The 27,940-nt window shown below is 56.0% G+C and overlaps 8 protein-coding genes across 8 annotated transcripts; 5 read left to right on the top strand and 3 right to left on the bottom strand.

The window, feature by feature from the left end:
- Nucleotides 1–1,071: 1,071 nt before the first annotated feature.
- Nucleotides 1,072–2,439, bottom strand: SLS55_010408 (uncharacterized protein; the record flags this gene model as incomplete). Its single annotated transcript, XM_066781790.1, has 2 exons — nucleotides 1,072–1,842; nucleotides 1,894–2,439. 2 exons carry the CDS (start codon nucleotides 2,437–2,439, stop codon nucleotides 1,072–1,074), a joined length of 1,317 nt encoding a protein of 438 aa, XP_066628073.1.
- Nucleotides 2,440–3,703: 1,264 nt separating this feature from the next.
- Nucleotides 3,704–4,577, top strand: SLS55_010409 (uncharacterized protein; the record flags this gene model as incomplete). The annotated part of the gene is made up of 3 exons (XM_066781791.1): nucleotides 3,704–3,950; nucleotides 4,115–4,313; nucleotides 4,364–4,577. The coding sequence occupies 3 exons, from the start codon at nucleotides 3,704–3,706 to the stop codon at nucleotides 4,575–4,577; spliced, it is 660 nt and encodes a 219-aa protein (XP_066628074.1).
- Nucleotides 4,578–6,264: 1,687 nt separating this feature from the next.
- On the top strand, nucleotides 6,265–7,825 carry SLS55_010410 (uncharacterized protein; the record flags this gene model as incomplete). The annotated part of the gene is made up of 3 exons (XM_066781792.1): nucleotides 6,265–6,642; nucleotides 6,694–6,806; nucleotides 7,021–7,825. The coding sequence occupies 3 exons, from the start codon at nucleotides 6,265–6,267 to the stop codon at nucleotides 7,823–7,825; spliced, it is 1,296 nt and encodes a 431-aa protein (XP_066628075.1).
- A 2,516-nt stretch (nucleotides 7,826–10,341) lies between these two features.
- Nucleotides 10,342–10,557, bottom strand: SLS55_010411 (uncharacterized protein; the record flags this gene model as incomplete). The annotated part of the gene is made up of 1 exon (XM_066781793.1): nucleotides 10,342–10,557. One exon carries the CDS (start codon nucleotides 10,555–10,557, stop codon nucleotides 10,342–10,344), a length of 216 nt encoding a protein of 71 aa, XP_066628076.1.
- Nucleotides 10,558–11,140: 583 nt separating this feature from the next.
- On the top strand, nucleotides 11,141–12,130 carry SLS55_010412 (uncharacterized protein; the record flags this gene model as incomplete). Its single annotated transcript, XM_066781794.1, has 1 exon — nucleotides 11,141–12,130. One exon carries the CDS (start codon nucleotides 11,141–11,143, stop codon nucleotides 12,128–12,130), a length of 990 nt encoding a protein of 329 aa, XP_066628077.1.
- Nucleotides 12,131–13,992: 1,862 nt separating this feature from the next.
- On the top strand, nucleotides 13,993–16,188 carry SLS55_010413 (uncharacterized protein; the record flags this gene model as incomplete). Its single annotated transcript, XM_066781795.1, has 4 exons — nucleotides 13,993–14,624; nucleotides 14,844–15,304; nucleotides 15,369–15,640; nucleotides 15,907–16,188. 4 exons carry the CDS (start codon nucleotides 13,993–13,995, stop codon nucleotides 16,186–16,188), a joined length of 1,647 nt encoding a protein of 548 aa, XP_066628078.1.
- Nucleotides 16,189–23,088: 6,900 nt separating this feature from the next.
- SLS55_010414 (uncharacterized protein) lies at nucleotides 23,089–24,372 on the top strand (the record flags this gene model as incomplete). Its single annotated transcript, XM_066781796.1, has 3 exons — nucleotides 23,089–23,166; nucleotides 23,213–23,653; nucleotides 23,701–24,372. 3 exons carry the CDS (start codon nucleotides 23,089–23,091, stop codon nucleotides 24,370–24,372), a joined length of 1,191 nt encoding a protein of 396 aa, XP_066628079.1.
- A 1,690-nt stretch (nucleotides 24,373–26,062) lies between these two features.
- SLS55_010415 (uncharacterized protein) lies at nucleotides 26,063–26,728 on the bottom strand (the record flags this gene model as incomplete). The annotated part of the gene is made up of 1 exon (XM_066781797.1): nucleotides 26,063–26,728. The coding sequence occupies one exon, from the start codon at nucleotides 26,726–26,728 to the stop codon at nucleotides 26,063–26,065; it is 666 nt and encodes a 221-aa protein (XP_066628080.1).
- Nucleotides 26,729–27,940: the final 1,212 nt, after the last annotated feature.

A 27,940-nucleotide genomic window follows, 5' to 3' on the forward strand; every position in this document is an offset into this window, starting at 1 on the left:
TAGTAGGTGAGGTAGGGGAAACAAAAGAGCCGGACAAGGGAAAGTAAGCGGGTGAGCGATGCAGGCATATATATTTGGACATGCAAGCTTGTAAGCGTATTACCCGTGGGCAGGCGTCCAGTCTCACCTAAGTTACTTGTGTGAATGCGGGGCAGCCCCATGACGTAGTTTGTGCCCCCACCCGTACGTCACCGATGGCTGCTTCGGCCCCCGCGGCCTCTTTCTTTAATCACAGGCATATCCTTGGTGTAGTTCCGGCTGAGGAGGTCTACAGAGACGCGCCCTATTGGCGTAGATGGGCATACACGAGAGTGTTGGATTTTTGGAGCAGATGCGGAGGAAATCCGGTTACCGAAGTACAGGACAGGAAAATCAGACGTGTGTAGAATCGACTTGAACGTCGTGATCCCGTGATTCGTGAATCTTTAGCCTTCTACAGGCTACTCTTGCCAATAATGTGCACATAACATGACGAGACTCGGGAGACTGCTCTTCCAAGGAGATTGCGGTAATGGATGGTTTGGGGTAGCCACTCAAGAACAGCAAATGATCGTCCGGTATAGTATGCAGTATTGCTAGATAATGTTCGTCAGAATAAAGCGCAGTGACTTCTGATACAAGCCACGACGATTGATCGTGCTCGATCGGGAGACTCCATGACACTTTCGGCTTTCTGTCACTTGACTGTCAGTGGTGGCCGACAGCTACTGGCACAAAGTGACTCAGTGCCGGTCGCCCTGTTCGCCAGCTCGAGAGGGTCAGCGTTAAAGGACCTCAAGGTAGCGACCCATGGCAAGACTCATACGCAGACTGCGGATAGGCAAATAATCCTTACAGGAACAATCTCAGTAGGTAAGCCCGGAGAGCGTCATACGAGGGAGACTTCTGAGCTCACGATGCAGTGGAAATTAGCTAGACACGTACGTCCATAGAATTAATCTCTGATTGTGCTGACGGTATCTTGTCTGGTACCGTCATTTGTAGAACAGACCCACTCTACCGCCAAAAGAGAAAAACCACACCCACCAATATTGCGTCAGGGAGAATCAGTCCTTCACGAATCCACGGTCTCTACCATGTCCGCCGGTGAGCGTGCAGCAAATCCTTACAGATGCTCAGGGCCTTCTTCGCCCGGCTGCGGTGTGCTGTATGCTCCCCTAGTTTCGACCACGGCGCCCTTGGATACTCTCTTCCTATGAGCTTGTCCTCTTCGATCTCTCTTATCTTACTCTCGAAACCGTCCAAGACGTCCCTGAGAAGCTCCCGGAACGCTCTCACAAAGCCTTCCCCGATCAATATTCCCGTAGATCTAGCCTTGTCCAAAGCCTCCTCGCAAACTTCCAACGTGTCGGCGTAGGCACAATGGGCAATCAGGTGGTTGGCGAGCTCGAGGCGCAGGTCCAGGACCTTCCTGCTGGCATGGCCTTGCTGCCGAACAGCCTCGGGACACGCACGCATGTAGAAGTCGATGACTCCGTTGAAGAGCTCTCTGGTAGATGGGTTCAGCTCGGGTTTCCCTGTTGTGTAGCGAGCTGCACGTTCCTTCATCTCAAGCACCAACTCGTTCTGGGCATCGGAAGATGACTCTTGGAGCCGCGCAGAGCATTCAAGCAGTATGCGCACGGCACGGCTGTCGTCGCGTCGCTGCTGGGTGATGCTGTGTGCAAGCGGAAGCGCGAGTTCGGGCGACGGCTTGTCGAAGAGCTCGGTGATTGCATCAATGAGCTCTTTGGTGTGATATGAGATTGAGATGCGCGGCAAGAGCCTGGCCATCACAGACTCTGGATAGTAGTCCCGATCACGGCGCATGCGTTCGATGTGCGCAAGAGCTTCCTTATGAGCCTATGCCATGTTAGTCCCGCAACGCTAGCGTTTGCGTCAAGGCATACATACCTCTCGAGAGGCAACCTCGGCGAAAATGTCGTCCAGTGACAGCAAGTCTCGCCTGACGTAGTTGTGTCGCACAGGTTCTGAAACGTCCGAGACGAGAGTGGCGAGGCCGAAGTCCAGCAGCTTGGGGACGCCGTTGTGGACGATGATGTTCTTCGAGCAAACATTGCAGTGGTAGACGCCAGCATCACGGTGAAGCATTTCAAGCGTTGTCTCCAAGTAGGCCTGCATGACGCTCCGCTGTTCGGGTGAGAGGTCGTTGATGACGTCTCGGAGCAGGTGTCCGTCCAGCTTCTCCATGATGATGGAACATCCCAAAGCGCCGCCCAGCGTGTAGACGGTGGGGACCCGATTACGCAGGCCTTCGACAAGCTGGATGCGGCGGTATGCGTTGCTCTCAGCTTCGTATTCGTCATCGTCGAAATTCGTCTTCATGACTCGCTTGGCGGGGGCGTCGGGGTCGTCGCGGGCAGGGTCTCTGAAGTCGATAATCTTACTCGAGTCACTGCGGGCGATAACGGCCCCGAAAGGCGACATAGGCGGCGGCATGGCGATTTCGGTCGAAGTGGAGGTTGCGGGTGGCGGGGTTGTGAGGGAAGTGGAAAGAGAGAGGAGAGGGAGGGAGGGTTAAATACTTGGTGTCTAGGGGTCCGTCCGTGCGCACGTCACCGGGCAAAAGTCCTATGGAGCAAGTCAGGAACAATGACGAAAAGTGCATCAAGATATTGGATCCAACTACCCACGTGGAAGTGTCCTCCAACGACGAGACGACGGCAACGGGAGAGCGACCAGCACCAAAGAAAAAATCCACCCAGTTGCCTGCTTCAACTGCCCACGTGCAAGAGCCTACGATCACAAGAATGGCGGTGCCAGTGCAGGGCGCATCGCTGGTGCTTACAGTGTCTCTCTTCTTCCTCTCTGGCTTCCTTGGCAACCAACCTCTGCGCCACCAACCTCCGCACTAAGCCGCCTCTGCTCCTCCGCAAACCCAAGCAATCCTGCCTATTTAACGACACCACGGTGGCAATATCCGCCCCCGCCGCTGCCGCTGCCGCTGCGCCCAGTCTGAGCAACTCCAAGTTCAACGGCAAATCGTGGCTGCCAGGAAGCCGCATCAACGACCCGGACGCGAAGGAGCTGTTGCGGTGGGCCAATGCCGAGAACACCCATTAACTTCAACTACCTATATAAATATGATGATACGTCAAAGGCGGAATCGAGGCACGGTGATCCGGTTGATCATCTGCAGTCCTGGATACCTATATTGGGAGAAGGTAAGCTGGTGCGACACCGGACGCACTGCAAGTTCCTGTTTAACACCTCCCAGTCAACACAAGGGATTCTTCACATCACAACTCAGCGTCAAGATGCCATTACCGTGCTACAGCCTCATCGGATTTTCTTTTCGCCAGCCGATGTCACGCCTCTACACTGACATGGGACCAAGGGTGGACCACAAGCCTTCCGGGTGAGAACCAAGCGCCGGAAGCCGGGTTAACTGTTTTTCCTTTGTTCCTTAGTCAGCAGGTTGCGGGTACATAAGCCCACCAACCTTCACTTTCCTTTCTTCTTCTTCTTCAGCTTAGAAACTTCGTCAATTCATACCCAAAAATTGAACTCTGTTCTTTGCAGGTCGTGACAGCCGACCGCACACAACAGCCTCGCATAGCCACGCTCGTCCCGGCCCCAACCAACACCACCTTCACCAGCGCCGCGACGTTACGAGCAGGTCTTTCTACACATCGTCACCTCACAACATTCTCCATTTCTGCGACGACATTAATTGACCATGGCAACACGTTCTTCGCGCTCAATGGCATCGAAGGCGCCCAATCGCCAGACTCTTCGAGCCTGGCTCACACAGCCCGACCCCGTCCTCAAGCTTGCCATCCTATACAAGTCAGCCGCAGATGAGCAGCAGATGAAGCCGTGGCCGGAGGTTCCATCCTGGAAGCATTGGACGGAATTCAGTCTCACGACGATCGAAGATTCGTTGGGCTTCTTGCTCGACACCAAGTTCGATTTCCCGCCATTCCTCACGGACTTCCACAAATCCACAGGTTGGTGTTTAACGAACGCTGCTTTGAGCACCTTCTCGTGAGATGGACGGAGTCGATAGTGAATACGGCTCTTGATGTCGTCGCCAAGCACTTCGAGGACCACGCCAAGACTAAACTTCTATACATGTGCTCTGGAGCATTAGGCGAATGCGGGAACACGATAGGCAAGCCCGATTGGGCTAGCCTTCGAGCTACTGTTGTTGGCAAAAAGCCGCCACTGTGCTCTTTCCCTGGCGACACCAAGGCATGTGATTCTGAGTTTCCTGAATCGGCATCGCCCAAGAGAAAGAAGACCACAAGCGAGTTGTGGGCGGAGAAGTATCTGCGCCAAATCTCCCACTACTCGTTAAAGAGGAAGACCCGGTACGCCTACATCTAACGCCGATGGAACTCCTGGTGTACCGTCGTGGAAGGCCCACAGGCCAGGGAATCGTTCCGGAAGTCCAATCCATTAAATGGAGTACCGAGCCAGACCCGAAAAACCTTACTATCCCGTTGGCTCTATTCGGGATGCAAGTCTTTGCATCGCTCGACCACAAGGTTCGGAACAATTACGTCAGGATGGCGAAAGAGTACCAGAACGCTCTTGAGGCCGTCAGGGTTGGAATGAAGAAGGCGGGTCTCTGATGTCGGAGGTGGCACTGCCGGTCATGGTGCTGGATGCAGAGGGGATGAAGATGCAGTGAAGGATACCGTGATTTGCACAGACGACCAATTATGACGCGGGTTGCAGCTGGGTAGAGCAGGTCATGACCATCTACGATGTTTTGCTGCTCGGTCAGGCACTTGAGAGAAAGCAAATCGGAGGAAAATGGATAAGCTTTACGTGTTTCAAGGGTGTGCGGCGTGATCTCGTCTTGGGCATCAATCTCTACGTACATGATTGGCTGTTGTGAGCAGGATGAAACACTAGGCTTGTTATGCTCACATTAGTATGCAGCCTCGTGGGGGCCGGCGCGGCGGTGTCCAATAAAACCGCTGCAAAACGGTCTCGCTCATTCCTTCGGCGGAAGAGAGAAACAGGGCCGGAAACCGAGCCAGTTAGACCAAAGTACCACAGCCATGCGTGGCGGTGTGCGCTTTGTTGGAATTCTAATCACAGGCAGCGAAGAATGGCCCCCACGACTACCCAAAATTGACTTCAAACCGTCCCCCACCCCACTTCCTTCCTCCGCGTTGACGGTACCATCATCGCTTCTCCTGCCTTCGCGGCGACAAACCTCTTCACAAGATGGCCTCGGAGCGTGTGGAGTAAGCATGCTCGCCGACGCTTGTTCGAATGTCCTGCTGACGCCCGCGCCTACTCAAGGATTGAACTTGTACCGCCCCAGAGTCGGCCCGGCGCGTACGGTCCACCTCATAGCCCTGTGAACTACGAGAAGTCACCTCGTGACTCGCATGAGGAGGCGAAACACAAAAACGTTGACGCAACATCCACCGACAGTGTGAGGAGCCATCTTCTTAGATCCGAATCAGCACGTGAAACGCCCAAAGCTTTTGCAAGGGGTGGAATGTCTCCGTCTACGTCTCGCCGGCTTCCCCAAGGCTGGCGCTTTGGTGCTACTTTAGGCGCGGCGGTGTCCCTATTGACTTTTATCGCCAACCTCGTTGTGGTCATTGTTTCGGCTGCTCTCATACGCCAGGAGAACGGCCACTATTCAGCTGTTGCCCCGATACGCAGGGGCAAGTGCGAGGACATTCAACGCGTGGGTATCGTTATCCATTTGGTAATTAACATTGTCAGCACTCTGCTCCTCGGCGCGAGTAATTACTGCATGCAATGCCTTTCGGCTCCGACAAGAGAAGATATTGATAGGGCCCACCAACAAGAGGGTGCTTGGCTCGACATTGGCGTTCCCAGTCTGAGGAACTTTCGCTTCATCCGGCCGATAAAGCTTTTCTTCTGGATTTTACTGGGCTTGTCGTCGGTTCCTTTGCATCTCGTGTATTCCTCCCTTTGTTTCCCGACCAACCAAGAATAAGCAACTAACTTTTATCCAGATACAACTCTACGTTCTTCGTATCCCTTACGAATAACAGCTATGACATTTACTACGCCTCTGATACTTTCGCAACAGGAGGCTCGTACGAACAAGACATTTTTCCAGACATCCATGGGTCAATTAACTCCGGCTACGACACCCAGCCATCCATGATTCAATCCAGGATAGAAGAGCTTGGAATCTTCACAAACGGGTCGTCTTTCGAGCGGCTCAACAGTTCAGACTGCATCGAGGCCTATGCAAAGCCAATTCTACATAATCGACGTAACCTTATACTGGTTGTCTCAAACACACCGCGCAGCAACCCATACATGCTCCCTCCCGCACGCGGAGGCTGTTCCAACTCCTCCGATACCCAAGTCAACTTCAGGAACTTGGGAGTGGTTTCCTGCAGTAGAAATTCGTCCCTATATGCCATCAACAATTACAATGGCGACCTGACTCCAGCCCTGAGCCCGATTGTATCGGTCTGGTTCAGCTGGATATGCTCGCAAGATGAAGAATACTATGGGAGTGTCCCCGCTTCAACTTGCAGCGATGGGTACTGGCAGAGCATCAGGGCCAACGCGGCGCAATGGACTGTCTATGGCTTCGACGTTGAGTACTGCATCAGCGAGTCGGTAGAGGACGAGTGCAGATTGAACGTCGCCATCGATCTCCTCATCGTCGTCATTGTCTTCAACGCCATAGTACGTATTGCATCTGGAACGAGCGTAATGCGTAACTGATAGCGTGGCCAGAAATTCATAGTCATTACGATAGTAGTTTGGAAAGTCAAGGACAGTCCCATCATCACCATGGGCGATGCCGCGGCATCATTCATCCGCCAGCCGGACACCACGACACGGGGGATGTGCCTGGTCACAAGCGCAGACATCACCGGGCGGTCTTCAAGCCCCAAGGGGCCTGCATACGGTTCCATCGAGCCTTGGGTTTACCGATCAAAAAAGCAAAGGCGGGCCAGTGCAGCAAGCAAGGCCCGCTGGACCGTCTCCATCGTGCTGTGAGCCACGCCCGCCACCTCCCCGGCCGCGACAGCTTCCGGCCAGCCGCTGACACATTTCCAGAACCTCAATCGCGCTAATCACGATCCTCGGCCTCCTCGCCTACGCAATCCAAACGCTCAAAATGTACTACGGCCGCGGCGACCCCAAGTCGCTCTGGGACCTCGGCATCGGCACCGTGAGCCCATACACGCTGATCTCAGGCTGGAGCATCCCGCAACGGGGCTCAGGCGCGCTCGTCGCGACCGTGCTAATCGCCAACCTGCCGCAAGCGCTCCTCTCAATCCTCTACATCATCATCAACGGCCTCTTCACCAGCCTATCCCTCGCACGGGAATGGTCCGTCTTCGCTTACTCCCGCCGCGCGCTCCGCGTCTCCCACCCGCGCGGCGCCCAGCGCTCGACCTACTTCCTGCAGGTGCCGTACCGCCTCGGCGTCCCGCTGATGTGCGCGTCGGCTTTCCTGCACTGGATCGTGTCGCAGAGCATCTTCGTCGCCGCCATCGACGGCGTCGACGCCAACGGCAAGGCCGCAGACGACTTCGTCCACCGCGACACCAGCGCGCTCACCTGCGGCTACAGCCCGCTCGCCATGATCGTCACCGTGCTGGCGGCTGCGGCCCTCGCGGGCTTCGCTGCCGTCCTGGGTTGCCGCGGCCTCCCGCCCGGCATGCCGGTCGCCGGGAGCTGCAGCGTTGCGATCGCTGCTGCGTGTCACGCCCCCGAGGGCACGGCGGAGACGGAGCCGGTGATGTGGGGTGCGGTTCCGGGTAAGGAGGAAGAGCGGGATGATGGCGTCGTGGTGGGGCATTGCGCGTTTTCGAATGAGGAGGTGGACGTCCCGGTGGAGGGCCGGTTGTATGCTTGATGGCGGGGGGGCTACGAGGCGATCCCTCGTAACACGTTGCCTGTGGCGGTGTCTGCGCTTTTGCCTCCTTTTGCGGACTTACGCTGGATGGCTATGTGCTCGGCGGCGCAAGCATCGCTTGCTTTCTACCCGAGAATGTTTGATCCCTCCAGCAAGCCGATGGTACTTCCACCCTTCCGCTCCCCTGCACCGGCAGCAAATCCATTCGCATGGTCGTGCCGCACAAGGGCACGGGCAGCTTCGTACACGCCCTCGTCCGCAACCCACCTTGGGTTTGGTCAGATGATGAGTTTCAGGAAGTACACGATGCTCTGGCCTCGCAACATGGGGCGACATACCAAGAAGTATCTATGGCCGACCTGGCTGCGGGATGGGCGGGTACATGGATGAGTTTGGCTATGACGGCGGGGGTACAAGCATCGTTCATCCAGTTGAACCGGGCGTGGAGTGTCTCACGAAGAGTGTTGAGGACTATATAGGGCAGGAGGACTGGTCTTCCACCTTGAAGCCGTAGGGTAGGGCTGAACGCGTGGGAGACGAGCAGAGCAACTTATAGAAATTATGTATGATATCACGAGCATCACTCATCACCTTGTGCATTTCCCTGCAGCTGCGGCGCGCTGTCAAGCATATGAAGTGGCCGTTAAAGTGCCCAAGTGGAATGAGAGAGGGAGTGACATTGGAAAAGCAGAGATCCCACACCGTACGAGTTCTCAGACGCGAATGGACTTTTGGCTCAAATCTCCGACGTATGTAAAGGCTTCTGATACAGAGCCTCCCACAACATAAACTTTACTAGTCCTGTGATTATATAATGATACTGCAAGAGGAGCAGGTGTGGATTAGTTGAGCTTATATTGATGCATCCGGATGTGGTACTGAAGACGACCTGTACCGGAAATAAATAAAAAAATAGAAAAAAGAAAGATGAGAAAGAAGAGTAGCTAATGAAAACGGCGCGTGTCCGAAAGTCCCATGTAAGATTTTGGTGCAGATATAGCTTGCATTTGCGGAATACCGAACTGCATCAAGTATTGGAAAGAGGAAGTTGCACGGGGCTGAAGCTGAATGGCTTGGACCTACCCGGGTGGAGGAGTGATGAGATCGAGGCCATGGCAGAGATGGCTAAATCTTCTTGGCTAAGTGCCACAACACGTGGGCGCTGACGACGTCTGATCGGCAATTGGTGGGAGGGGGAGAGGAGCCGGAGTGAAGAGAAGTGCCTGTGCGCCAACAGTGATCTGACAGTGCTGCGGCTGAGGGAAATCGGAGGAGCTGCAAAGGAACCCCACTCTAGAGTCGGACTTGACGAAGCTGGCTTGACCTGAGCTACAAAGAGTGAGGCGGACTTGGCAGATTCTGGTCGTACGAACACCTTATTGGCGCACGAGCCGCAGAAATAGGCCATGAGATCTACAGTAGTGGAGAAGAGCTGTGGCATTCCCGATTCCATGAGGCACGTGCCTGGAGAGCATGAAGCTTTGCGGGCATCTTGATATCAAGTTATCGAAAGCGTGAAGCGAGATTAGGCAAGGTAGGAATATAGTATCGGTTGATGTACTGAGGCCATTCTCAAGCTGACTACTCTCTTCTTTCCTGGCCCTTATCCTTGGTCGGAACAACCATTTCCTCACTTTCTACTTCGCCTAGTGAGATCGGCATCTTCCCCGGGACAGCCGCGAAGCCAGGGTCTCCCTCCTTCTCCACCGGTGAGCGCCTCTCCAACAGCTCCGCGGCTTGACGTTTGGACGCCAACTCGTACAGATCCTGACGCAGCTGTGCATTGTGTTCTCGGTGTTCCCTCTGTAACTTCCGTGATCGTCGCGCATACAGGAACGCGCCGATGACTGCCGCCCCTGTCGGCGAGCTCTGGCTACCGCTGGCCGCAGTGGAAGGAGTCTCGCCTGGGGAGATGCAACCGTCGATGCTGTAGTACACCCAGGACGTGTTGTAGCAGCGATCGACCTCGGCAATCTCAACCTAGGCGTCCTGTACCGCGGCGACAGCAATACGATGGATGAGCTGTCTCGTGTGATCCACTTCGTTGTTAACGTCCTCGGAACACTACTGCTCGGCGCCAGCAACTATAGCCTGCAGATCACGCTAGCACCAACGAGAGCAGAGGTCGACGATGCGCATCGGAAAAGAGATAGGGTTAATGTGGGTGCGCAATCGCTCCGGAATCTGAATCCCATCGGGAGGGCAGGGCGCAAATCTGCGCGGCGCTGGCGTTGTCACGCTTCCCTTTACACCTTTTGTAAGTTGTTCTAAGTTGTCTTTCCTCTCTTTTTTCTGTCGGGTAAACTTTGTCCAACGGTAGTCCTAAAGTTGTGGGAGCACAGGTGCTATCATTACTAATATAGTACATACAATCACTCACGTTGACCCATCTCCTTGACGATCGGCACGAGCTTCTCGGGCGTCGCCTTCGCGACAATATACAGGACCTTCCAGCCCGTGTACTCGCTCACAGATGCGCAGATGGTGGCCTCACGGTGTAAGTCGGCCTCGTGCATCTAGAGCTGCCAGGCGTCGACTTGAGTGTCGGTGACCGTGTAGAGCGTGCGGTCGGCGTCGGCGAGGACGGACTTGAGCTTCGCGACGTTGGCGGGTGAGAAGTCGAAGCGCAGGATGACGAGGCCTTTGTCGCTGGGGTAGCCGTCGTACTGATCGTACTGCGGGATGCGATATCGGCCGCGGCAGTAGACGAGGATGAAGTGACGGGTGCACATGGCGGATGGATGGAGGTTGGAGTGACTTGGTGAGCTGGAATACGGTCAGTTTGGAAGGCGGGAGTGAGGGCGGGACCTGGAGACTGGCTTGAAGGTGGCAGTTTAGTGTGAGCGGTTGCGAAATCCTGAGTGTCGAGACGGGATGGTGCAGAGGTACGGTGCGGGCGGCGTCACGTGCTCATGTGACGCCGCCTGTCATTTGACGCTGGCAGGTGCAGCGCAGGCAGCAGCGGGCTGGTACATAAGGCAGGAGCGTGTCGGCGATGATGAGTCAGCCCGGTACCTACCCAATTGCGTCGCTGGTCGCAACGCGTCTTCCGCCCTCCAACGCGTTCCACCTTTTCGACGAGTCCAGGAAACCAGCCAGCGCCGACTGTTCGACCGCAATACTTTCTCAGGCACCTCAAACCACATCGCGTTCCACCCTTTCGACGAATCCGGGAAACCAGCCAGCGCCGACTGTTCGACCGCAATACTTTCTCAGGCACCTCAAACCACATCGCGTTCCACCCTTTCGACGAATCCGGGAAGACAGCCAGCGCCGACTGTTCCATCGCTATACTTTCGACTGACTTCACCCAAAATGACGCGTATGACGTTGAAGAAATGGTTGGCCCAGCCAAACCCGAGCTTCACTGTCCCAAAGAAGAACCGGCCGTCGACGCATCAGACACAAGCGGCGGATGCGGAGATGGACGGGTGGGTCCAGTGGAAGGGCTTCAGCATGGACGAGATCAACAAGCTGTTCGGTCCAATCCTCAACAAAGTCTACGACTTTCCGAACCCCCCTTCACCAATTCAGCCAGCCCACAAGGTCATCGCCAATGAGGATGCTCTCGAGTTTGCAACGTACCAATGGAATGTGCAAATCGTGAACATGGCACTGCAGGTGGTCGCCAAGGGCAAGAAGTACCTTGTTTGGGGCCCGAAAGGGGCCTGCAAACCTACCGGCCAAAAGATCCCCGACTTGACTGCAGTCTACAGTGACACGACATCGTACGAACGGACCAACCATATAGCAGGAGATACTAAAATGTTGGAGCCGAGTTTTCCAAAGAAGAGTGTCACCCAGGAGTCTCCTTCACAGAACCTGGCCGCCAAGTGCCTGAAACAAGTATTGGGTTACGGCATCGAGTTGGGGACCCGGTACGGGTACATGCTGGGACCTCACCAGCTAGTGGTAATCCGGTTCTCAGCTGCACCTGCCAACGACAGCACCACCACCAGCTCCATCGCAGCAACTCGCCCGAGGCGTCAGCGGTCGGGCCGGCGCACAACCCGCTTCGACACCCCGCCGCCCACATCGCGTCCGCCACGCACCGCCCGTTCGCAGTCACCAGTCAACAGTAGCCCCTGGAAGGAGTCTCCCCGCGCCGGCCGGGCCAAGGATAAGGCCCGCCCCGAGGTCCAGACTGTCAGCTGGGTGACATCCAAGACGGGGCTCTCCGTCTGCCTCGCGATGTTCGTGATCTACTTCTGCGCGGCGGTCGAGCATGAGTGGGAGGCTGAATACCCAGAATTCTCGAAGGATGAGGCATTGAAGGCGGCCGTCGCGGCGGCGGCGGCGCTGTAGAATGCGGTATATCCTACCCATGTGCTTCTGGAAGGCTTTACTCGTCCTCACTAGGCTGGAGGGGCCAGCTTACACTGCGAGTTTGCGTACGCCGTCGACTTGGATGCGAATGCGCTGGAGGTGTACAGCAAGATGTGAAGCCGATGGAGACGCAGGGAGAGTCAAGGTTTGCGAGCATGGAGTGCTTCCCGCGAGGTGAAGGAGCACTTGCCGCCGATGAAAGTCAGATTCGTCTTCGGTGATCTGCCTGATGAAAAGTGTTTTGTGCGGGCGTTGCGGCAGAGGGATGGGAAAAGGGCGCTGCGGAGTGCGCTGGGAATGGACGGCGCCGCGGTGGCGCAAAGCCACCTTTTCTTTCTTTGATGGTGGTAGTTGGTAGACCTCTCGGCCGTGTCTGCCTGCTATTTGACAACGACTGGCGTGGTTACTTGGATACTGGTCGGTTCTCAAAAGTTTCTTAAATAAACAATCAATTTGCTTTGCTCGATACCTGGCACTCGAATTTCCTATATGCAGGTCATTTGTGTCATGACTTACCTTTGTCGCCTTCTGTACTGCCGTGTTGGCATGACGTGTCTTTTGAATCTGAAACGTTCATAAGTGCTTTTCTTAAAGATCCTGAAGGATTCGTGCCAAGTAAAGCCTAGTCGAATCTACAACGGAGAACGGAAACGATTTCTTTCCATGTCGATTAACAACCGAGGCATGGGATTTCTCATTCGCACTGTAAACACCCGATAACTCCGCTTGACACAGGTGTTGAACGTTGCTGATAGTGCCGCTGCCAGTCTGACAAACACAGTATCTATACTTAGCGCGGGCCTGGGCGCGTCTGGGCTGGCTTGGCTTTGCTCTGCCCCCGCGCAACCGCTGCGCCAAGCTCGGCTAATACCAAGCCCGACCAATCCGCGTCCGAGCAGGTGCTGGGGTATCAGTTGGGCTCTTTCTATCCCGCCAGCCACCGTTAGAGCGGTGACCCATATGGTTAGTGCTTCCGAGGCGGGCTGCAGCAAAACGCCAGCCCCAATCCTTTAGTGGGTTGAGAGACTGAATGGGCTGGAGTAATCGCCCTCTTCGTGCAAGCACTCACCTCAGCCCCGAAGGAGTGTGTTGGCGCGAAAAGAAAGTTGCCGCCCCAACGCCACAGACACTCGTGGCACGATAATTAAAATATGTCGTTGCTCCTCCGAGTTGGGCCCTAAGTCCCCACATGATTCCCCAATCAGCCCGCCACCACGACAGCAATGCAAGCTATAGGCGTTTACTCCGGTGTTCCCCAAGAAGAGCCCGCTAGGGACTTCCGTACGTAACCTGCGCAATCGAGAAAGTAAACAGACCCCTTCTAACAGGCGAATGTAGCACCACAGTCCCCACAAAAGAAACACTATCTACCCGCATCACTCAAGACAGTGACACTTCTTGGCTTCTGTGTCCTCACAGCATCCATCATCGGCCTACTACAATGGACCGCAGCACCCGGCAAAGGACGCAATAGCGGCGACTTGCAGCGGCGAGATGAAGCGCTGCCAACCATCCAGCACTACCCACGCGCAACGTCCGGTCCCTCAGCAGACACCTCGCCAGGACCGACAACCACCAATGCCGCCACCATCATAACCATCACGCCCACGGCGGACCAAACCGACGACAGCACGACGGCCTCCTCCACAGACCCTGACGCATTCGTCCCCCTCTCGCCCACCACCACCACTCCCATAGTAGTAGGAACAACACGCTCCGACGCCTTCATCCCCCTCAGTCCAAGCGACATCGTAACCGAGTCCACCGACACCAGTGCCTTTGTGCCGCTCCAACCCAGCGCCTCGATCGGCGAATCAACCGCGACCAGCGCCTTCGTCCCCATGAACCCGACGCAAACCTTCGCCTACACCACCGCCCCGGACGCCTACGTCCCGCTCGACGACCCAAGCGGCACTCCCATCACCCAACCCACCGCCGGCACCTTCGTCATCACAACCAACATCCCGGGGGGCACCAACCTCGTCGCCGCCACCGTTACGGGCACGCTCGACCCGAGCCAGCCCCTCCTCATCACAGCCACCGGCACCGACATCCCCGGCGGAACGCTCATCATCACCAAGACAGGTCCCATCCTCGCCGGCCCCACGACCTCATCCCCGGGCTCCCCCTCCTCCTCATCCTCCGGCAACGCCGCCGCCGACCCCTCCAACAACGACGACGGCGCCCCCGCCGCCATCTTCGCCAGCAACACTTCTTTCACACTAACCCACTATATCCTCGGCACCTACGTCCCCACCTTCGCCGCCGTGCTCTACGGCATCCTCTGGTCCACTATCCTCTCGGGCATCGCCGAAACCGCACCCTTCTTCCGCCTCGCCCGGCCACGCGGCGCGACGGCCAAAGAATCGCTACTACTACCATACCAGAGTGGCGGGCTGTGGGACCTGCTCGCCGGCGGCGTCAAGCACCGCGATTATCTCGTGCTCGCGGGGACGGGGGCGAGCGGGGCGGTGTCGGTGGCGATTGCGTTGGCGGCGGGGGTGGTGTTTGTAGGGGTCGAGGGGAAGTGCCGGGAGACGGGGAGGGGGGCGGATTGTAGGAGGTATTTGGCCGTGGATCGCGGGCTGGCGTGGGCGGTGTGCGGGGTGTTGGTTGTGGTGATGGCGGTGGTGGTGGGGTTGGGTTTCGCGGTAAGGCGGAGTAGGAGCGGGTTGTGCGCTGAGGCGACGAGTGTGGCGGGCGTGGCGGCGTTGATGGGGAGCTCGACGGCGGTGGCGCGGATGCGCGAGGCGGTGGAGAGGGAGGGCGAGGGGAGGGTGGCGAGTGAGGCGAGGTTTGGGATCGGCATGGCGTGGGATAAGGCGGCCGGCGGCTGGACGTATGGCTTCACCGTCGTCGACGGCGCGGAGCACGAGAAGGCGGCGGCGCCGATGCTGACGTACGGAGAGGGCGACGACGGAGTCGCGCACGAGGCCGCGGGCGGGAGTGTGCTGCCGCTCCTCCTGCGCCCCGCGATGCTCGTCGTCTTCCAGCTCGTGCTGCTCGGCCTGCTCGCCATCCTGCTGTACTACTGGTTCAACGGCGTCTCGTCGCCGCTCGAAGACTTCCTCAACAGCCAGACCTACGGCCCGAAGCTGATGATGTCGTGTTTCGGCATCGTCATCCGCACGTGGTGGTCCGAGATCGCGCGAGGTAAGTTCTGCTTCTCTGCCCCGTCACCCTCCCGCCTGCAAGGTAGCTAAACAACCCTTCGCAGCCATCCACACGATGGAACCCTACCGCCGCATCGCCCTCGGCCGCGCCTCCGCCCACTCCAGCATCCTCGCGCCGACCAGCCCGCACGCCATTCCCGCCATCTTCTCGTCGCTGCGCCGTCGCCACTTCTTCCCCGCCTACCTTTCTCTGCTCTCCGTGCTCAGCGAAATCTTGATCGTGACGCTCGCCTCCGTGCCGTTCCACCTCGCCACGTTGCTCGAGGCCTTCCGCGTCTCCGTGTTCGTTAGCGTTGGGATCGTCGGGCTGATGGTTGTGACGTTGCCGGCGGTGTGGGTGTGGTGCAGGGGTGCAGCTATGGGGCCGCCCGTGTCTGTAGCGGATACGGTGATGATGTTGATGGGGCAGGAGGACGGGGGAGAGGGGGACGAGGTCGTGCGGGTGTTGGGTGGGATGGGCGGGTTAGGGCGCAGGGAGAGGGATAAGGCGATTGAGGGGCTGGGGAGGAGATACCGGATGGTGGGAGTTCGGGGCGGAGGGATGCGGATTGCGTTTGAACGAGACGAGTGCGTTGGGTGAAGGAGGCCAGGTTTTCCGGTGTGGCTGCGCAAGCTGCGCCTTTCCACCGCCGGCAGTACGGCACGGCAGCCTTCTACTGCCATCGCCCGCACTGGCACAGCTTGCTATTCGACCTGTGCCAGAAAGGCTGCCACGACAACATGACTTATCCCAACTGTCGTATCATCGGTATACGTCTTTGGCGACCGGCGGACAATCTCCGGAGAAGAACACTGGTCGGTCATTCTGTCCAACATCAATCTCGTATCCTCATTGGATACGAATATGGTCTCACACACCTATAGTGCCCATGAAGGCTCAATGCAATCATATAATGATTACACTTGAACCCGGGAAAATTGGGGCAATTAGCTGCAACTTATCCTTCTTTTGTCAACGTGATGCTGAGCTTCATTTGTGTCTAAGGCAGCAATGCTTAGAAGGCGTCGTGCACGCGCGGGTCGAAGTCCCACATCTTCAGAATCCACTCTTGCAGCTCGAGGGGGAGGCAGGGTTCGTTGAAGAGGGCGTAGTTGAGTGTTGGGGGGCAGTTGTTGTTGGAGGAGGAGGTGCTTCCGCGTCGGAGTAGAGAGGATATGATTGCTGCTTCTACTCTTGCTACGTATGAAGCCCAATCGAGTTCTGCCACGGAAATGTCATTGACGTGTGACGATGCTGAGTCTTGACTGGAGTCCGCCTGCGTGGGGGTTATCTGGGACGATACCTTGGGAAGGCTTTTCGGGCGCTGACGGAACCGTCGGGGTCTTTCGCTAAAGCTTCCGCTGCCTTGCGTTTCCGGGACGTGAGAAAGGGTTGGCATCCTTAGCCACAAGAGCTTGATCGTCAGGCTGCGATGTATCCCTTCAGATAATCTGCGGTGAACACTTTGCGTCAATAGGTGAGAGAGGAACCTCCCTGGGAGCAACATCATGGTAGGCTGGAGGGGGTTGATCCAGACACGGATTCCAAGTCGGGGGGTATCCAACACTTTCCTTGCAAGGGTATTGCTCACAGTTGTTCATCACGCCGCGGCATCCTTGGTACATATGAGTTAGGTCAAGCTCCGATGTGGTTAGTTGGTCATTTTTGGCTCGTGCTGATCATGAGGAATTGGTCGATGGCTGAGGTATCCGAGAGAAAGACATCCATGTTCATGAGATTTGACAAGTTCCGCCAATGCAAGAGCAATTGGCTCTGTAGACCCTCGAAAGGTGCCTCCGCTCCCGTTGGTAATGAAGGCATGACGGCGTATGCGGGGCATCTGAGCTCTATGGCCGCTCGGAGGACTTTGTCGGTGGATGCAAGACCGTCTTTCTTCAGGGAATCTGGTCTGAGTTGGGCGATATCGCCAGCGCATAGGACATCAGGTTTGATCTGCAGATTTTCAACGGGAACAACCAAATAGATATCTCTTGCATTCTTCCAGTTGCGACGAGTGAGAGGCATGTGGAGATAGATGAGAGTTCTCCGCTTGGTCTCAGCATCGCGGCAGATGAATAGGGTGACATTGACTTTCGATCCTTCTCCCGCATCAGTGATCCTCCCAACACACGAGTATCTTCCAAAATCCCGATAGCCAACAAGAGCAGGTTGTGCCAAAACCAGTTCGAATGTCCCACCTAAAATCTTCGGTAAAGAATACGTCATGATGTTGACGTTTGCGTCCGGCAGCTCAGGATGTGATGTTCGGGGTCAGCGATTCGATTCGGTCCGGTCCTGTTGGAAAAGCACACACGATCAAACTCAAACAACGACCAACCAACCAAGCCGCCAGATCCGCTACCGGAAACGCGAAGAGCCTGCACAGCGACAGACCGATCACGCCCTCACCTCGCCGCGAAAAGCCCACACAGCAACCGACCCGCCGATCAAGAAGCTACGCAGCGACGCGAAGAGCCGGCACAGTTACAATAACCGGCCAACCGATCAAGAAGCCACGCAGCAGCGTGAAGAGCGGACACGATTCACGGTGAGTGATCACGACGGAGGGTGAGCCGGGCGGCGACGTGGACGAGCGAGGAAGGAGGGTCGAAGTGCTGCAAAGCCCGCTACCGGAAGCGCGAAAAGCCCGCACAGTGACGGGTCGATCACGCCCTCGCCCTTGTGTCGCGAAAAAGCCGACACGACAACCGACCTACCGATCACGAAACCACGCAGCGACGCGAAGAGCTGACACGGTTGCGGGAACCGACCTGCCGATCAAGAAGCCACGGGCGAACGCGAAGAGCGGGCACGGTTGGGGTCGGTGATCACGACGGGGGGGCGAGCCGGGCGGCGGCTTCGACGAGCGATGGGTTGAAATCGAGGTTGCGGAGATGGGCGAAGGCGTTGCGCGATGAACGGGAGTGGGGTGGAGAAATGGAGGTGATGGGGCGTGGAGGTGCGGAGGTGGAGTTGGCGTGCGCTCGGCCTTGTGTGGTGGCTCTGGCTTTGCCGAATGCACTAGTGGCCTTGGCAGAATCACGTGCAGCGGAGATGCGCCGGCAAGACCAGGAGATTGTTCGGCGATCCGCGCATTGCAGTATGCACGAATAGATATTGGAATCTTGCTCAAGCCTGAATATCAGTCGGATTGACCTTGTACCGAGTTTGCTTCACCTTGATGGAAGTATTCATTGTTGCGCAATCAAGTTTGGTGGGGTCGTTCGCACTGGTTCGCTGCCGCCGCCAAGACCTGACCGAACCTAGCCAAACCTGACCATCGCCAAACAGGCTGCATCGGCTCAAACAGTTGTGCCTGCATCCTTTGCGAGTTTGAGTGTGATGCCTTTGGCTACTTTATTGTTGTGTTATAAAGCGCTTAAAATTGCAAAACCTCAACCAAAATGCTTAGCCAAGGCGGCGTGAGCGACGATGTGTAGGTCAAGGATTCAATCTCGATTGAATCCGCAATCCCTTCGAAGACCTGGGCCAAATTGTGCTCTGAACAGAAAACTTTAAAGAGAGAGCATTCCGCACCAGGAACTTGAGGGTTTCATGGTATGCTCTTTTATGAGCACCGTGTAGGCGTGTACCACTGTCAATATGTAGCCAATCAGCGGAACAAAAAGACACACTACCCAAAACCCCGCAACCAGTCCCCCAGAAGCCCCCACTCAAGAAAGTTGACCATACAAACAAGCCCCGCCGAGCCCAACCGCCCTAAGCACAGCCTCCATCAACCCGCCATCACATAGCAGGCCAAAACCAAAACGGCCAACAGCGCGACCTCGCGCGCCCCATTCACGGACCACGCCGCCGCGCTCTCACCACCGCCATGTCCCTCTTCACCCGAAACGCGCTTTCCTGGAATCCAAAGCACTAGGTCTTGCCCCACCTCCTGTTGCAGCCTGATGAAAGCTGCCAAACCAGGGCCATCCCAATACTCCACCGCATTCACGGCTCTAAGCGTCATGCCCATCTTCTTCGCGCGTAATATCTCGCGCTCCATCGCTTCTTTTGCTTGAAAGGTTCCGCCGGTGACTTTGGCGTCGCGGATGCGCTGGTAGATCGTCTCTGTGCTGATGGCTTCGCTGGCAGGGGCTCCATGGGGTCGGACTACAAGGAGCGGCGCTGCTTTGGTGTCCATGACGCTATTTTGTAGTTGAGATAAAAACCGGTGTGAAGCGCGAAGATGGGAGGCGGGTCAAACTTGTCGGGAGAGCGGGAATTGGGGGAGGGGAAGAAATAGGCAAGGGGGCGAAGTGATTGCGTGCGCTTTGACGAACTGCCCGGTCAAAGCCGAACGGCGCTCTACGTAGGGTGTTTGCTTAGGAACTTTCGAGACTGGGCTCGCGTGTACCATTCGCAAACTTGTACGCCCCTTCAGCCCGGCTCCACTCCCCATCTCGCTCGAAGTTGCAGTGTCGCCTCTTACGTGCCTAGGCTCACTCTCAGTAAAAGCAATCCAATCACTAAATGTCTCGGCCGCCCGCGTGCTTAGACGGCGACGACGCCAATAAAGTGGCACAGCACAGCGGCTACCTCCGAAGACAGGGGATGCTAGTCAGGAAATTGTGATTCCCAGATCGTTTCTGTAGCTTATAGTTGCACCACCCAGGCTGCACGGTCTGATCAGCAGGTACCAAAAAACTGCTGGGCGCGGACAACCGGGCAGGAGCGACAATGAAGCAACCTCTCGGGACTGGGACTGGGCATGAGCCAAATTGTCCCGCCGCACACGATTCGACACCGAACTCTAGCCGCTCGCGGCGGTTCAAGCAAGGACGACCTGAAGGGTAGTAGCGGTGTCGCGAAGGTTGTGTCGTATTGCGAAAAGGGCGATGCGCGCGAAAAAGGATAGTAGATGCGGAACGTAATGGAAAGGCGGGGAGGTGTAGTGGAACGACATGGAAACTGGAACCTGAGGCAGCGATCCGAAAGTTCGTTGGAAGCGTTTAGGGACCGCCTTGCGCTCGGGTGGGCGACCAGCTCAGCAGCATCATCAGCGCCGTGAGGTTTGGTCTGCGGTCCGGTGGGTGGCCAGGTGCTCAGTTTCGACACTGGATAATTTCATCCCCAATTAGCTTGGCCTTCCGCACCACCGGGCAGCATCGGCTCCAGCGCAGTACCATTTCGAGCTAAGATGGCGTGACGCCCGGGTTCGTTTTTGATGCTGTCCTGCTATTACCACCTGCTATCACCACCCGAGATGCATGGTCTCACCAGAATGCTGGAAATGCCCTTGGAGCAAACATGAACGAACACTATTTTGGGGAATGGGTATAGCAACTCGTGGAGAGCTGTTTGCGGTTGCTTCTCAGTACTACAGACGGACGCACTTCCAGCGCAATTCGCCTGCTAACCTCGGCGTGGGTGACTGATGCTTGTTCCAACCTGGGCACGCTCTGATTCTGTAATCATATTATGACATAGCGGTCATATTATAATATCTATCCGAAGAAATCGCTGAGCGGTTTTGATATGGCTTACTAAGTATTCCCGCGACAAAACAGTCTCCATGACAGAACATCGCCCACGAAAGACGTAAAGCAAATAATCCGCAAAGAAGATTCCACGGTTAGAATTTCATGGTTATTTTACCGCAAAGATCCTATAAGAAAAGCTACGACAATCCTTTGACAACACTGCTTCAATAAAAACAAAACTTCCAATACAAACTCCACAGCGAAATTTGAGACAAAATAACGCGTAGAAAAATTGAGTAAGAAAAGCTTCTCGAGACAACATTACGTAGTAAACTCCGATTCTCGATTAAAAACCATCTACTACGACGACTGCAACCACTTCTAACAAGTAGCGCTGCCTACCATTCATCCATACCCCTCCGCAGTCGTCGAGGCCGTTGCTTTAGGCTGCTTAGACTGGCAGAATCGACCCGTGATGTTTGGCGGGAGGAGAGTCCAACCATTTCACAAAATGACAGGCTCGTCATGACATTGCCAAGGTAGCCAGCCGGCCACGAAATACCTCTACACAGCGGGCAACTGAAAACACGAGCCCTCTTGGCTCCACCGATAATGCGATGGATACTCTCTTGCAACGTCGGTACTTGAATCCATTACGCGGTCCAGCACGTCGATCAATGGGCTGGAGTGCGGCCGGCGAAATTCTTACTGGTGGACTCATCTCGGGCCAATCCGTAACACAAAACCGACGACAGACAATGCTGTCGTGTGCGAACAATGCGACATGGGGGATTCTCAGGCTAATTTCATTGTTGTCTACGCATCGGTCTGGAAATGCACTTGGGGTACTGTCGCCTGATTGCCGCAAATTCCCACCTGAAGGCCGAAATTCAAGTAAAGCCCGTTCGCTCCTCCAATGGGAAGATGTTTCGGCTGAACACGAGGGAAGAGAGGAAAAGGAACACTTAATGGCTTATCATCCATGGATCTGACTGCTATCAGCGCGAACTCTCTACACAAGTTGTAATGTAAGTACCTTCAAGATTCTCCTGCGCAGGTAGCTGGAGACAATGTCCGGACATAGATAAGTGATTTACCTCTTCATGTCTACTTAGCTAAAGACCATATGCCGGCGCAGATTTATAATGGGGAGCATTTAACATAGGCATCCAAAGAAAATGCCCGGAGGCAAAGAGCGCTTTCAAAGCCGCCGACGTGGGTACCGGAAGAGGATGTCGCGACGTATATGCAGGGCATTCTCTGATGACTTGGTAGGTAGTCCAAGCCGAAGTCCGGACGCAAAGACAAGCTTTCACCAGCCGAAGCCAAACGTCCAGACAGGGCGGTAGGTGCGTATCGCGCTACGGCCTCGCCACGGCCGCCACACCGCCGCCCTCAACGCCGTATCGCTGGAGAAGATGGGATGCTTCGCCCGCAGTTAGAGCTTGACACCCGCACGAAAGTGCACGACAAACATGCCCATGTTGATGGCCAGGCAGTCGTTTGCCATGTTGGTCCATATGATAGTCTTGATCCGTGGCCGCGACTGTATGTTGCGGATGCGCTGCATCGTCGGCGTGTCGGCGAACGAGCTGTGCGAGGGCGCAGTCGTCGTGCTGGGTTTGTCTTCCAATGAGCTGCGGCGCGAGGTGCTCGGCGCCGGCGTAGTAGGGTGCAGGCCGCATGGGGCCCTTGGCAGTGACGTCGGGGTTTTGGGAGATGCCGGATGTTGGGCAGCGGCAGTGTCGACTGTGCTGCGTCGGGTGCGGGGTTGCGCAAGCGATTGAGCAGCGGGAATGGCGGTGTCGTTCGCTATGTGCACATGGATGAGGATGTCTCGCAGGGGCCGAGTAGATAGGAGTAGCGTGTGTCGAGTGGTGCCGCATATCCAAGGATTTGCTTGAGGCAGTCCACGTGGACTGGGTCTGCTTTGGTGAGCGACTGGACGGCCTCGGGGAAAACCCCTCGGCATCTTCGCATCTCCGGCAATATGTTTGATGCTAGTGTAGGTCCTGGTGTCGCTCATGGGTGAGAACCAGTCTGGAAACTAGGAGCTCTCGGGTGCCGCGTAGGGGTGCGGAGCTCTGCAGGGACGTTGCTGGTGGTGGTGGTATCAGCTAAGTAAGCGGGGTAGGCTTGTTAAATCGCGGCGGATTTTAGGCAAGCGCGCCCGGGCAAGCGCGCCCGGGCAAGCGCGAGTGGAACGGCAGCACTTCGGGAGATTCCGGGTACTAGTGCAAGATTACGCGAAAAAAGCAGCATAAGAAAACGCCACCTCACTTGGTGGGTGCAAGCCGTCCAGAACAACAACATCAACTCAAGCCGCCTCAGCACTGCGCACCAACCATCATCGCAACTATGAGGTTCCTCAACCAGGGAGAGGGCCGTACCGTCTATACTGCCCAGGTGGACGGCAAGGAATGCGTGGTGAAGACGGTACGCTGCTTTTCGCATGTTCCGAAGCCTGGCTGACCTCAAACAGTTTGACGATGAGCATGTTTTCCGCACCGAGCTCCGCGCGTATGAAGCCATATCCACCGCACCCACCCTTCAGGGCCGCGTCTGTGGCTTCCTAGGCACCTTCGCCCAAGGTTCACTCCTCCCTTCGAGCTTCGCTATTCGCCTAGCCCACTTGGATGGCCCCGACCTAGGCACTCATCTCCTAGCGCTTACTACGAGTGAAGACCGCGAGTTGCTACGCCGCGAGGTCCATGAGACACTAGACAGGCTTCATCATGATGCCTGCATTTCCCACAGAGATATCACTCCCGAGAACATCATCATGCATCAAGGCCACCCTGTCCTCATTGACTTCAGCCATGCGCGCTTCAGACACGACCTCGACAGCAGCCGCTGGACCAAGGCTACTCTTCACGATCATGGATCGGTCGATGGACTCTTTCTTTGGGCTGATTCCGAACATGTAAGATTGTTTATGCAGTGTTGACTCACCTACTAACATATATCCAGGCACTTCCCACTGCCGAGGCTCTTGTCGATAGCTCTACACCACCCGACCAGGAGTCCCTTGCCCGCGTCCTCGACATCATCGAACGCCCTCCCTCGCCCTTGCTCTCCCGCATCCATAGCATGTTCCCCGCTCCGGCTCCCACGCTCGCAATCACCATGGCCCGCCATTTCCGCCGGGAAGACACGTTCGACTCCCTCGAAGCCGCCGTAAAGCTACTGCTAGAGACTCTCGCTCGCGTCCCGAAAGAGCAGCAGCATCCGTCCACACCAGAGACACTCGCCATGCGACGTATCGCCGCTTTCGCCGCCGGCGATCTCAAGATGACGCACGGGCACGATGAGCCACCGGGAGCACTGCAGCTGTACCGTGATGCCATTGCCGCATACGAAGGGACAAGTGATCGCCATGATATCGACTTCCTGGAACTGCGCTTCGAGTATGCAAGCTTTCTGGCTCATGCCGATGATGGCATCGAGGAGGCGCTGGATTTGTGCGGAGACTTGGTAGACGATGTTGAGCACTTGACAGCAATCGATGTCGACTGGAGACTCTCAGATCTTGTGGCGTGGCTTGCAAATATGCTATGGAAGGAAGTATACGCCAACGCTGAGACAGACGAACAGAAAGAGAGGGCTAAATCGATGTACTGGAGGGTGAGGATCGTGGACTAGGGGCTGGATTGAGAGAGAGAGCGGAGCCGTAAAATCAGGGTGGAGCATCTAGGGGCAAGTAATACGCCCGTAATGGTAACCTTTGTTTGGCTGGAAACACGAGAAAAGAATTGGGCTTAGTTTAACCATAACGAGAAATCATGGTTCTTGACATTGCAACCCTCTGAAAGCCCTCTGAACTATCTAAGTACCTGAATGTGTCCTTTTGCTTTTCCGTCGTAAATCTCGGGGAGCTCTATTCCCGTATGGTGATACTGGTTGAATAGCCATCCACTCTTTTGTTTCAAACCCTCCCATCCACCCCGTGTCTTGTCATGCGCTTCTCCCATCTTAGGAACCAGCCAAAGGATAATCCTTCAAAGTCCACGTCTATTGAGATTGCTTACAAGCCCTAACTCATCGGAGGGGTAAGCAAGAGGAGCTTGAAGCCAGACGATCGGTATGGGGACACCGGGCATGGCGGGCTCGTGAACGGAGCAACGGAAGCGATAGCGAGGCAGAAACTGCGGCGGGCGATATGGAGCCTTTAGGCGGAGCAATAGGAAAATTTGGAGCACAGCTGGTGCTCTTGGAACTCGGTTGTCGGCGGGTGGGCATTGCGGAGCAGGGTTTTCACAGAAGCCTTAAGAGCGGTAAGTGACAAATGACTCCCGAGTGCTGTATTAGGCTAGAATCTTGTTTGCAATGTAAGAGAAATGCGGTCGAAGCCATGGAAATGAGCATGGGGTTGACGTAATGCGATCTATTTGTGAGTTGAAAGACGAGTCGGGCTGTTGCAGGAGGTGACAATGCTGGTCTTGTTGAGTGATGGCGCTATAGCGAGAACGGATATGTAATGATTGTGGGAACAGATGACGGGGTTGGGGAAGATTGATTGGAACGTTAGACAGCTGTAGCTATTCCGGTGACTTGTTGGTGGCGCATCATCGTCCATATGTATGTTGCATCCAGACTGCCACTGACGCGGTCCTCGGAGGTTCAACGTAAAATGCCGCTGCGCCCGCCGTAGTGAGCTGCCCGCCTAATCTGTTGCCACTGACAAACATGTCAACTCCTAGAGACTCCAGAGTCCCGCCTCAGCAGGCGCCAGCGTTAAAGCAGGAAAGCACAGCCACGCCGGCTTCGCCTCTTCACCAATCCAACATTCCCCTTTCTAAGGGTTCAGCACCGTGTTGCCGGACGTACCGCTGGGTCCTACGAAGAAATGTGGCCGCGCGGGCGCCAGATCTGTCGCCTTAAAGGAAATATGTGAATCAGAAAGGCAGCAAAGCGGCGTAATGTCAGTTTGTCTGTTGTCCGAGGCAAATGGGACGAGCTGGCGAGATCCGGTCATGTTTTGTCTTCGCCAAGCTGAGCGGTGTCTCTGTCAAAAAAATGACAGCTGACTTTACTGTACGGACACTTGTCACAACATAATGTTTCTCCGAGCGCTGGCATCAAGGCCATTGACGGCAGTACTGGAAGAGACCAGGTCCAACTGCCATCGTACCCTCAATACATATTTTGAGCGTATCAAGATAGCGTCTAGAGAGTCTCTGGAGGTCACGGATGGTGAAGTCGTGTAAATCAATGAAAATAGTACGTACTTATCAGCGTCCTCCCAGACCGTGCAAATTTCCCGGTCAAGCAACCACGCTAAAAGAGAGTCTGACATTAGAACGAGTAGACAAAGTCAACAAAGCAGTCCAGATCAAGCCCTTCCAAACGAGGGTCTGGCGTAATTCACCAAAGCCTGCGGCGCAAACTCCCCATCCCTCGCATCCGCTCCACCCGGCCTACCCAGCTTGAACAACCGGACAGCCTGATCGATCCTCCCCGTCCCAACCGAAAACTGTTTCAAGTTGACCCCGATCTCCTCCTCATTAACACCGAGGCCGGCGACGCGGTAGTGGGTGAGGTGCTGGCCGAACCACACGTGACCGGGGCCCGCCACACGCCGGTTGTTCAAGTACATCTCATAGCCGTAGTGCGGCGTCTGCGGGCTGGCAACGACGGGGTTTTCGGCATCTGCATGCGTCAGATACTTACCGAGCCGAGGCCGGTCGGCTACGCGGAGAGAGCTCGTGGCGAGATCGCACTTACCCCACACGATCTTGAGCGTCCATTGCAGCTGCCCGTCGCTGCGGTAGCCCCAGAAGATCGTCCACATCTCGATCGTGCCCTCGCGGTTGTCCTGGCCGAAATGGTGGACGCGCCGGAGCGCGTCTTTCAGCGCGTCTTTGGTGGCGGCGCGGGAGCCGACGCCGGGGAGGCTGAGGGTTGGCTCGTTGATGTGGCCGCAGATGAGGTTGTATAGAGCCTGGGCGGCCGTTGTGAGGCTAGCATCGTTGGCTAAGGTGGTGTCGACGGCCGCCATTGGAACGAGTGGATGCTCTGAGGGGTTTGAGATCGGGATGGGAAGAGGGGGTTCTTGAATTTGAAATGCTTTGCAGGATGATGGACTGCTACTTATACCACCGCCAGGCTTCGATTGCGCATTCAACACCCCGCTTTCCAGGCGGGGCTGCTGTCTCAGCAAGGCTGGCAGAGCAGATAATCACGGCGTTTTGGCTGGGTTGCACGTGAAAGACTTGAACCAGGTGTGACCCTTGGGAAGCGCCATGTTCCCGTCAGTGTCTGAATTTCGATTCAAGGCGACCTATCGCAGAGTAGCTTGTTTGCCCGGTTCCTATGTGTGCTTTGCTTACGCCAAGCCATTGTGGCTGAATTCTTCTGCCGTCGTTGACTGAACGGGCTGACCGGTGGGTGTTTTGGTTAGGTGCACCCAGATGCCGTGCAACTTTGGGAACGTGCTTTTGTTCTTTAATTCATCAGGCATTACGCTACTGACATGCTTGGCAGCAGCTGAGCAAGGATGATCACCAGTCAGGGCTCGCAGCAAGCGCAATCGGATTGTCAACCTATCAAGAAATCGGCTTGCAATCGGCCTTAGATACACCCATTGACAGGGGTTCCGATCTCAAGCGCTTGAGCTTCCAATTGGGCAAGATATCCCCGATTGACTGCAAGCGCTTGATAAGGCGCGATATCGCCAAAGGCCTGAAGAAAGGTGAGGGCGTCGAGGGACTAGGAGGTGCGGTGGTGCTCCTTCATCGGCGAAGGGAAAGGCGGCCGGACTGGCAGCGCGATCTGCGGCTTCTTGTTTGGGGAACTCGGGCTGCCCATGGCGACAGTGTGGGCGGCGACTGCAGAGGGCACGGCGGGGAGATGGTGGGTTGGTTGTGGGGTAGGCGGCAGACGGGAGGGAGAGGTCAGGGCGGCGGTGCGACGTTGGTGCTTGCCGGGGAGCGGCGGGGGTCCAGCAAGCGCAGGCTGAGGTCCAAACGCGACTCGCCCGCTATGTCACCAGAAACCTGTGCCGGCAGGCATGCGAACAATGTCTCGCTGATCTACTCCTAGCAATTTGACTTTACCGGGGCTGCATGGCATGCATATGAATTTGATGTCGGCTGTGGAAGTGCGGTGAGGTTGCAGAAGTTCGTGACGTCTTCGTCCGACTGTTGGCAGAGACGAAGGAGAAGAACAAGAAGAAAAGTTTTCCGGGCGCGGGGTGCACGCATCTCCATAC

This window comes from Diplodia seriata (genome assembly GCF_021436955.1).
Source record: "Diplodia seriata strain FDS-637 chromosome Unknown scaffold_12, whole genome shotgun sequence".
NCBI lineage: Eukaryota > Fungi > Ascomycota > Dothideomycetes > Botryosphaeriales > Botryosphaeriaceae > Diplodia > Diplodia seriata.